Source organism: Asparagus officinalis, chromosome 6 (genome assembly GCF_001876935.1).
Source record: "Asparagus officinalis chromosome 6, Aspof.V1, whole genome shotgun sequence".
NCBI classification, from domain to species: Eukaryota; Viridiplantae; Streptophyta; class Magnoliopsida; order Asparagales; family Asparagaceae; genus Asparagus; species Asparagus officinalis.
The window spans coordinates 16,049,873-16,061,472 of NC_033799.1; the positions used below are offsets into that span (position 1 = coordinate 16,049,873).

The 11,600-nt window shown below is 38.6% G+C and overlaps 1 protein-coding gene across 1 annotated transcript; it reads right to left on the bottom strand.

The window, feature by feature from the left end:
• On the bottom strand, positions 946-3,477 carry LOC109844289 (aluminum-activated malate transporter 9-like). Its single transcript, XM_020413273.1, has 5 exons — positions 3,145-3,477; positions 2,926-3,066; positions 2,443-2,852; positions 2,131-2,277; positions 946-1,532 (listed from the first exon to the last, which is right to left on the bottom strand). Exons 1-5 carry the CDS (start codon positions 3,434-3,436, stop codon positions 1,008-1,010), a joined length of 1,515 nt encoding a protein of 504 aa, XP_020268862.1. The 5' UTR covers positions 3,437-3,477; the 3' UTR covers positions 946-1,007.

Genomic DNA, 11,600 nt, shown 5'->3' on the forward strand with positions numbered 1-11,600 from the left:
GGGTTTGTCAAGTCAACCGGAGTATCGAAGTGTTGATCGCATTGAGACGTGGCCTGCTTATTTCCATTGCATGTATATATTTTGAAAATGTTGCATTATAAGTTTTACTATTTTAGTATTTTGCTTATCAAGTCAATTTATTTTTAGTTTTGCAAAATCAGTGTATAATGTATGAATTTATCCACTTATTGAGTTGTGAACTCGTTGTATTGTTTTCATTCTATTCAGAGACTCGAGATTAGGTGGAATTGAGGATTTGTCAAATTTTTAGAATAGAGCAAGGAATATAATTCAAGATTGTTATTGTCTAGGTGAAGGTTAAATAAAGTCTTTGATGTTTAGTTGATGAATTGAGAGTTTTATAATAATGAGATTTTTTTCGTTTACGTCGAGTTTTATTTCAAGTTGAGGAATATTTGTTTTTATCAAGTTAATTGGATTAGTGTTGACTTTTGGGATTATAAAAAATATTTATTGTTGGTTTTAGTTTAATGAAGAGATTATTTTGATGGTCTTTTAATGAATGCATATTTCGGAGGATTTTTCACAAGTTTAGTCTAGCTCTAATATTTCTTTTAGGTTTGAAATTTGGGGTCGTGACACCTGGACTCACGAAGCATTATCAATTTTTCTTTTTTAATCTACTTAGAAAATCGTGGTCTGGAAGATTTGGACTGGGTGCTTTGATACCGTGTCAACGGATCCTGCTACTATACCACAACTCCAAAGTTATGGTGAGAGTTGAAGGTTATAATTTTATATTCTAGGAACGCTCTTTAAGCCTAGCAAGCTGCATTTAATTTAGTGATGTTTGAAAGAACCAAGTCTTGTTCTCTTACCTAAGATCAACTAAGAAGACGTTACAAGATTGTTGTGAAAGTAACTAGAACTATACATCAATTTAGGCACGTCCTCCTTGGGAAAATTCAAGGTATTTTATTATGTTTGTTAAAATTCTCAGTTCCTGTCCCTTTTACAAAGAAGAATAAGCCACCTCTTCTTGAGTCCTACTCATCCTCTACAAATCTAGCCATCTTGGCAAGAACATCTACAGCATCAACCAAGTGATCAATCCGAGCAACAAACTCAATAAGCAAAGATGCAAAGGTTGCGAGTGACAACGCTGTAGTGCTTTCAAAAGCTCTCATCCTCGGAATCAACTCAGCATCAGTCTTATCCTTTTCAAACTCCTCGACTTCCCTCGAAGGCCATGAATAAAGCTTCCTCTGTTGCTTCTTCATGCTCTCATGGTAAGACTCAGTTTGCACTGGATCTCCCAGCATTGGACATTCTTTGAGTTTGAATGAGGCGTCGATGTTGAAGGGTTTGGTAGAGGGGATCAGAAGGTAGGAGTGCATGTCGATGGAGCGTTGGAGTCGCTCTGTTGAGCTGTGGAGTTGCTTCAGCAAACTGGAGTGCAGGTTGTGCTTCATGTTGCTTATGTCTTTCGCCAAGGTTCGGATGAGCTCTGCTGCGTGGTTCGTTGCATCTGATATCTCTGGTTGGAATGTGCATCGTAGATTGTGTGGTGCCTGCAAACGGGTATTTTCATATGTACGGTGAGACTCAGAATCAGAAAATTGGCATCTCAAATGCTTTACCTGGATTTATATGATATAATACTGTTGAACGACTTGACTAAATTGAAAGTTGCCATCTAAGATGAGTCAACTTAAGCAGTGCTTGTTGAGTTAATAGGCACTTGTTCCCTCGAACAGCATATATGAACTTAGGTCCTAGTTGTTTGAGCATCTGAGTATACCTTGGTTTATGTAAGCAGATGCTAATATATATGCTCTCGCATGTTGAAGGCCCTTTTAATAAACAGAAATATAGACTCACGCAGCGGTGTATTTTTCTAAAACCGTCTTTTCTAAAGCGTACTAAATGCATGACCAATAAGATTTAAACTTCGATAGCTTTGATATCATGTTAAAGATCATGTCAATCATCTGTTATGTAATCAATATGTTTGTGATGCACCATGTGGCTAGTTAAGATATACAGCTTGATGGGGCAAAATTTTCAACTTCTACCTTGCTACTTCCTTACGAATCAATTAGGTATTTATTTAGCATTAACAGATGTTGCTTTTAAAAGTATTGTTAAAGTCTTTGGAAATAAGAAGACCTGTATCTCGGAGTGTAGGCAGCCATGTAACGCCGTTACTTCATAGGCACAGTGTCGTAGTACTGCCCCTACTTTGACGTACTCTGGCCATGGATAGAAGAAATGTCTGAATCGCCCATGTGGTGGCTCCCATTTTGCCGAGCTCGCCTTTAGAATTAAAAAAACAGTCGTTTCTTCGTTAAGAAACAATGAAATACAGACATCTATGTATATAGAACATGAACAGTCGTTTCTTCATTAAGAAACAATGAAATACAGACATCTATGTATATAGAACATGATAAGGGGAAAAAGGGGAACAATTCGAGTTACCAATGATTCGAGCTTTGCTGACGAATTCAATATTTCTCTGCACTTCTTGAATGCTGGCTCATCTGGGAAGTCATCCATGACTGTCCTTGAGAACTCAGGATCGTCTGATCCACCTTCCCTAAAATACTTCTCCACACATTCTTCAAGGGAATCAGCTACAGAGTTGAAGCAGGCGACGAGTTCCTTGTGGAGCTGTTCTCCGGCCCAGATAGGCAAGATGAGGACGTTAACGAGGACAGCAACAATGCCTCCAATAGCAATGGAGTAGAGACGGTCCATGGCAGTTCTTATAGGGTTTCCCATCCGATAGCCAGACACGATGATGAGGCAATATGTGAAGAGGGTGACCCTGAATCCGTACTCATAAGGAACCAGCGAAGGCCATAGCTTCATGAACGATGTTATTGCTCCTATATATTTCCATCAAAATTCATAAGTACTTGATCAATGTAGTTAAGATACAACACGAATAAATATAGTTACCAATTAAGAAGATGCTAAAGCCAATTATGTAAGGCTCAGCTACACGACCACAGGACATAGCTACTTGAATTACTGCAATAGCAAACACTCCAGCTAGTAAACTCCCTAGAGCTCTATTGAATCCACGGTTAAATGTTGCCCCTGTAATGCACACGACATGCATCAGATTACATAATAACTGTTGCGTATAAGGTAGGAAGGAAAGAGCTAGGTAGTTACCAACTGTATATTCAAACATAATGGCGACGGTGAGAATGGACCAAATAATGCTTGTACCAAAAACCTCATACGGTGCACGAAAGAGTATGAGCAACGACACCAAGAGTACAGCGAACCCTACTTTGAATGCAAATGTCACCCTGTTGGTGTCTTCCTTGGCAAACTTCCACACATAGTGAATCCATCTTCTGGGCGATAATTCGTTGACATAAGGTTTTTTGACATGCCCCAGTGCTACTGCATTCGATTTCAAATTGATGTCTATAGTAATACTACCCTTCTTTCCATTCATTTTCCAATTAGAAATCTATCAAGGAGATATCGGCATATGGATCAAGTTGTAGCTAGCTTGTGTGATGAAGGAAGTAACGGAACAAAGCAGGAGTATTTAAAGGGTGATCTGCATAGTTGAGCTAGGATCGAGAAGCTCGAAAGTGGTGCAAGTAGATCATGATAACGTAATTGAGGGAATCATGCCTCTTAATAATACAAGGAAAGATGGATTAGGAAACATAGGATAAGGGAAGATATTCTTTAGCTCAATAATGTTTCTGTTGATGGAAAATTAGAATCTTGGGCTAAAATGCATTCACCAAGGCACTTAATTAACCAACTTCAACTTATCATCATTTTCTTCTATCATTCATGCATGATATAAATATACATGAACATCCATATGCCTTACATGTAAATAGTGGCGGGGCTAAGGTTCATGGGACAGTTGGTCGATAAATTAGCAATGCTTCTTTTTAATTTGGTAATAATAGTCAATACATATTTCTTCGATAGATTATTTGGCAATATTACACTAACACTGAAGGCAATATTAAAGCTAGGTCTAAAAAACAAGTGTAGCATGTAGGATAGATGTACTGCAGGTGATAATTTCAGAAACGCGTTTGCTTTCTCTTTGCGTAATATGGCTCAGCCAGTGCGTTTACGTATGTGCATGCGTATCACATTCGATCAATTTGTTCTTACTACTCAATCAAATGTGCTTGAATGAGCTAGTTTTCAACAAGACTGACAGTGTCAATCGGGTTACAGTTGAATGGATCCCCCCCATATATTCATCGATTTGATAATCAAAATTACATTTATGTATGATAATTGATAAGTGAAGCAATTACAATAGAAGAATTAATGATGTCGAGAATCATGCCCATTAGTATTGAACCTGATTCTGTGGTCTTGGTTAAAAATGAAGCATCTAGAACATTTGCTCTATGTATTTCCGACAATATGTATTGTGAAAATGAAATTTTTATCAGGCACATGAAGGAATAACATAATATTCTTAAATTGAACTTGCGATTTTTTAGAATATAACGTCAGGCTATACCTGGGCGTGGTAATTAAGCATCCGGTTCTAGGAACCTATTTCATTCCAAAGAAAACATCCTGATGACAGAAAGCTTGATTATTAATTATATAGGGGGGGAAATGTACAAGTTGTAGGAATTAATTCTTCTTTAGTTATAACTTGCTCCCATCAAAACAAACTAAAAAGGCTGGGGGCAATAATAAAGAGTCTTCTTATCACCTTCAGAAATATGGCGGTCCGATAATAACAAAATTGCTAGGTGTCGACTAAAACTCCAAGTTGGATCCAGATTTAAAAGCTAGGCCCAATGCTGTTAGCTTTTTTAGAGGCCAAGTTAACAGCTCTCTTGTAGGCCAAGTTGGTGGACAAGTCACGGGTGTCTTCAAAGAAGGCATTCTATTATAGGATTTTTTAGTAGAGAGAGGGAGAGGGACAATATTCTTATCCTTTGTTTGGGAGTTTACTAAGGGCAGGGATGGAAAGTTAAATAACAGAAAGGAAATGTAGGGAATGTAAGTGAAAAGATAAAATATTGTTTGAGAGTTTAGGAGGGGGAACGTAAGTAAATTTGTTTTACCTTGTTTGTGAATTTTAATAAAAAGGAGCTAGGGAAGTGAAGTGGATATGTATAAAGTTACATAAATACCCTTACATATTGGATGAGAGTATATCTTAGCCATTAATTTTAATGTCATAAAGGTATAATTGTCTTATCACATTATAAAATTTTACATTTATTTTCATTCCATCCTCTACCACCCAAATTGGAGGGGGAAATGGAAGGAAATTTAACATTCCATTCCATCTTCTAACCCCTCAAAAAAAACTCCTAAACAAGGTAAAATTGAAATTTTAATTTAACTTTTTATCTATTAACCTCCATCAAAATAAGGTATTATAATCAAGGTTTAACAGAGGGTGTAACCGAGTTGAAGGGTATTGTGAAAGAGAGAGTTTGACAGTCTTTATCCGTGCAAATCATTGTAATTTAGTGGTAATAGTAGATTATTCTTTATCCCCTAAGTTTTCCCTGTTGAGAGTTTTCCACGTTAAATCTCGTATGATTCTATTTACTACATTTGTTGATTTTTGGGGTTTTGTGATATAAAAATCTCAACAAGTAGTATCAGAGCGGGGGTTCGATGATTTGTGAAGGTTCAAGTAGTGTACAATCGGTGAGGTGTTAGAGATCGATGGCACGAGGATTGACACCGGCGAAGTAGATGAAAATGGCGGAAGCACTGCCAAGTGTTGGGTTCATTACTCTTCGATTGCGTGAAAGGTTGGAGGAGAGGAATCACATGAATAACACGCAAAGAAAAGATTTTTCATGAAGGTTACTGCAGCAGGTGGCAGAAACATTGTTCACATGGGTTACAAGGGTTTGGTTAAAAATTATTTTTTAAATCAAATCCGACAGTGCAAATTGATTTGTCTTCTAATCGGGCTATTAGTTTAGACAATAACTACTAGGAAGCAGACTTTAAATTTTGATGATGTAACAACACTCCGACATGAGAACAAAAAAATAATGGGGAAGGATAGTGGATTTAACGCTGGTGAGCATGCACTAACTTTCAAATGTTCTAATCGAGGGAGAAGTAAAGGGGATATGTGACAGTTACTGAGGTATGGGCATCAAAAATTATCTATAAGTTCCCGGATACATCTCAAGACGAAGAGGATAAGATTAGCGTAATTATCTAAGTCAAAGAAGATCGTCCGATGCTAAAATAAAGCAAAGGAACGCGTGAAAAGACGAAACGAAGAAGCGATGGAACGCGCAAATCGACAAAAATGCGGAACGAGACACGCATCAGTGTGTCTCGCCTGCGAGACACACAATAATGTGTCTCGCCGACGAGACACAACATGTATCTCGCACTAACATGCGAGACACAAAATATGTCTCGCAAATGGTGAGACACATTAATGTGTCTCGCATGCGTGGCCGAGACACAATAATGTGTCTCGCACAATCAGGTTGCCCCGATGCATTTTCTGATGGATTTCTCGAGATTCGTGTGGTCTATTGGCTTCTTAACTGCTTTGGGAACATCCCTAAACACGGGAAAATTGTTTCTAACTAAAGATACACTCAAATCAAGAATTCTTATCCGCAAACACGACGTCCGAAGCCTATAAATACCCTCCTAGCATCCATATGCACGGGGAGGGGGAGATCTGATCTTTTGGCGAAGTGCTGACGAATTCTAGAGCAGAGAGCCACGAATTTCAGAGAGAGAGAGGAGATCTTGGCGAACTTTAGCATAAAGAGGATAATTTCGAGAGATCTGTAGGCCTTCACCCCTTCCCTTGAGATCAAACCTTGTTTTGATCTCGAGAAGAGTATTAATCTCACCTTGCTGAGGTTATCTACTTCTGTTTTTATTTCTAAAACCAAATAAGAACAATGAGTCTTCTTCACGATTAATCCAGATTTGTGAATCAGTCGTCCATGGGCTAACGTGTTCCCGGTACATGTAAAGATCCAACACAAGCAGCGAACGATAAACGATATCTACGTGTGTTTCTAGAAGACCTTTTTTGTTTTCATTGTAATGAGAAGTCTTATAAAAAGACTAACTCCTTTGAATCTGTGTAAACGATAAACATTGTAATGGGTTCAACAATAAAACTGATTTCTGACGCAAACATGAGGGAGGTCAAAATCTCAGGCCTGAGACGATAGCAAAAGGGAGTATTATTATTGCGAAGAGAAGGGTCACATTCAGTTTAGAGGTTTCCAAATACGAGATGATTTGAAGAACATTAGACAGATGAAGCTTCAAGAAAATGGAAAGAAAGAGACTACTAAATAGTTGTGTTTGATGAAGATGTGGTGCTTATGACAGAGAGTATAGGTATTGATGCGTGTAACACATATGCGTTAGATTCTACAGCTGTTTGCAACAATAAAAAGTATTTGATACATTAAAGATGGATAAAGAATTTGGATGCGTTATCATTGGAAATAACAAGAAGATGAAAGTTGAAGGCGTTGGGAGAGTTCGCCTTAAACTTCAGACTAGGAAGATCGAGATTCTTTTCATGTGAGGTATGAGTCGTCGTGCGATGCTAATTTAATTTCGTTGAGTGAGATAGCATCATGTGGGTATAAGTATGTGGGTGAAAGAGAGTAGTTCAAAGTGTAGAGAGATGGTCATTTGATTTTACAATGAAGGAAGAATAACAACCATATTTGCTATTTAGATGGGCAATCTGTTAATGGTGTATGTGAATATTCTCAAACTCTTGTCCACAAGAGAGAGGTGAAGAACAAAAAGAAGAGAGTGAATTTTTCTGATGCCATTGAGATACTTGGAGGATTTTTCATTGATGGAGGATATGTGTGTGCCAAATCAAATTCAAAGGTGGATCCGGATTTGAAGGTTACGCCCAGCCCTAGTAGCTTTCTTACAAGCTAAGTTAACAGTTTTCTTATAGACCAAGTTGACTTGGTAGGCAAATCAGGGGTGTTTTTAAATAAAGCATCTTATTCTAGTAGAGAGAGGGAGAGAGAAAGACGATATTCTTGTAATCATGATTTAACAGAGGGCCGGGTGTAACCGAGTTCAAGAGTATCGTGAGAGAGGATTTCGTACCCTTTGTCTGTGCAAAAGATTGTCTTTTGATAGTGATAGTGATTTGTTTTCAATCCCGTATTTCATCCTATTGAGGGTTTTCCATGTTAAATCTTATGTAATTCTATATACTGCTGTTGTAACGCCCCGCCCCGGAATCCCAGAGTCGGTACGCTATTAGTCTGATGGACTGGCCTCACAAACCACCACATGTCTTTTCAGCACGTTTTGTCCTCACTCACGCGCTCCCTGGAAAACTTCCCAGGGGGTCACCCATCCTAGAATTTCTCCAGGACAAGCACGCTTAACTTTGGAGTTTCTAAGAGTTAGGTTCCCGAACAGAAGATGCATCTTGGTGGTATGAGTATTCCAATCAAATCTATCAATACTAATCACATCACCCTCTCAAGGGTTGGGGTATTACATCCTCCCCCACTTAAACTCACAACGTCCTCATTGTGCCAAATCATATCATCCAAGAGTTGGGGTATTACATCCTCCCCCACTTAAACTCACAACGTCCTCATTGTGCCAAATCATATCATCCAAGATCGTACCATCCGTGTGAGACTCTAGAGGTGGCTGCTACGGCCTCAAGAGGTGGCTCCCGTCCTCTCGATGTAGCACTTTGCGCCGTATAGCACTTAGCTCTCACAATTCCGGTTGGCTTTGCTCTAATACCATTTGTAACGCCCCGCCCCGGAATCCCGGAGTCGGTACGCTATTAGATCTGATGGACTGGCCTCACAAACCACCACATGTCTTTTCAGCATGTTTTGTCCTCACTCACGCGCTCCCTGAAAAACTTCCCAGGGGATCACCCATCCTAGAATTTCTCCAGGCCAAACACGCTTAACTTTGGAGTTTCTAAGAGTTGGGTTCTCGAAAAGAAGATGCATCTTGGTGGTATGAGTATTCTAATCAAATCTATCAATACTAATCACATCACCCTCTCAAGGGTTGGGGTATTACAGCTGTAGGGTCGAAAAATTGATGTTTGATTGATTTCTTGTGTTAAGAAATATGTTCGATCACTTTGTACGAATCCCTTATAATTGCTCACTCACACACACACACACACTCTCTCTCTCTCTCTCTCTCTCTCTCTCTCTCAATTACAGAGGAAGAAAATATTAATTTGACTTCTCTTTTATTTAAAAGTGGATTCTTGGTGGTGAAAGGATGTCTCACTCGATGTTTGAGTTGAGCTTTCTTCCCATTGACGATCAGATCAATATCGCTTCAACTCGAGAAGAGAATCAGACTTTATTGATAGCTTAGATTATTAGAACCGAGATTCGGATATCAATCTTGAATACCAAAGCTCTAAGCTCCCATGCTCCTCGTCTGCCCCCTCCTTTTATAGCTATTTATAGGCCTTTAGTGCGTAACTGATGCCTTAAGTTGTGGAGACGTGGGGTAATTGATGCGCTAAAATCGTAAAGTCGTGGCGTAACTGACTCCTTGGATTTAGCCCACATGGCTGATTGAATTATCGGAGCCGTTATAGCTGGATCTCCCGTGAACGACGAGAGCCTCGCTGCATGGTGAAATTAATCTGATTGAACGAGCCTTAATATGCAGCGAGGTTCGTTTTCTAAGACCAACTTTGTATTATAGCGAACTATGCCTTCACTGACACTGTCTAACGAGCTTCGTATTCACTAACGAACTTCGTTTTTGATAGCTGAGTCCAACTACATAGCAAGTCTTGTGAGTTTCCTTTTGACGAGCCTCATCTTTACTAATGAGCTTTACGTCTGGTGGTGAGTTTCGAACCTCGTATCCAATGACGAGCTTCGAACCTCGTATCCAATGACGAGTTTCAAACCTTGTTTCCAATGATGAGCTTCGAACCTCATTTTTAATGACGAGCTTCATCTTCCAGAGTAGCTTTGTCCACCGTGATGAACTTTGATGTCAAGCTTCGCGATGCAGCGAACCTCGTCTTTTTATGTCGAGCTTCACTGCGTAGCGAACATCGTCTTTTGATGTTGAGCCTCGCTGCATGGCGAAGCTCATCTTTTGATGTCGAGCTTCACTGCATGGCGAAGCTCGTAGGTGAAGTTGTTAGGCGAGCTTCAATCAGTTCAGGCGAGCTAAGTTGTCAGGTGAACTTAGTATTACAGACGAACTTCAATGTTCAGGCGAACTCCAGTCTTGCAGGCGGACTTCAGAGCATGCTGCGAAGAATGAGTCATAACTTTAAAACCGTAAGTCGGAATTAGACGAATTGTACATAAAAATTAACTATCTCGACAAGACGGAGCCGACCAAACCTATCCCAAAGGGTTCGGTTTGCTCCTGTCCTTCTTACCAAATTCCTTATGGTTTGAGAGATATTAGTATTTTTGTCAGTTTTGAGCTTCTTTGCTAGGAATTAAGGTAATTTTTATTGCCTACAACTGCGTTTGTTAATTTTTTGTTTTTTTACGAAATTTGAAAATCTCAACAAAATTTTCAAGTAATTTTATGGTATAGTCATTGTAAAATGATCAATTTCGATAGATATTATTCATAACTCATCTCCTTACTAAATTTTGGTATTGGTAACAAGTATGTCATCGGTAGCTTATCCACTTTATTTAGTAGGGAAAATAGCGTAACATGTAGGGCATTGTCATTGAGGGGGATCAGGGCAAGAGCTTGGCAGGGTCGAAGCTGCTGAGAGAAAGCACAGAGGCGGTGATTGCAGCAAAGCCCCTTGATGGCCCAAGGTCTGAATGAAGGAAAGAGGTTCTCTAGGATTAAGTATGTGACTCTAATATCATGTTAAATATAAAATATTACTCTAATATCATGTTAAAAAATAGGATATTAGGAGAAATGGTTGATATTCATAGTTTTGATTGTTGAGGCATGATAAACATAGTTTGGTTAACTTCTTTATATGTTGTTGAATATTTGATGATGAGTAACTGCTCCTAAGACTTTATGGGAGAGTAAATTACATTAATTTGGACCGTTAAATCTACATCGGGCCTGTATGAGGCCGGGACTAGCCTAAGAGCCTATTTCGTTGATGACTACCCCCCCCCCTCCCTCAGAAGTATACTGGAATTCAGAACAGGCAACCCGATTACCAAAGTCGATCAACCTTCTTAATTATTCTCTCATATCCACGACTTTATTTTAACTTAAAAGTAAAAGTGCAAAACCTTAAAATCATTATTTATACTACAATAATCATTAATCATACTATTGTGTAATTTAGAATAATATAAACACTGTTCATGCTGCATTTTTTGTTGTTCTTGTAGATAATTATTTGAACCTTTATTAGATACTTCACAAGTATAAATCTTTTTTGACTCTATTAAAGAAAATTAATAAAACTTGCTAATTGGTATATTATTTTGTTAACTGGTTTGAAGATTCCGTTATAAATAGTAGTAAAAAATTATCGTTAAAGTTTTTATAACTAGCTATATACAAAAATCATATTATAAATTTGGTGACAGATATACCACTATAATAATACCAACAGCAACGCGCGTCCTTAATACTAATGATATCCTGTGAATCTATGCTCCAAGTCCCCAAAATTT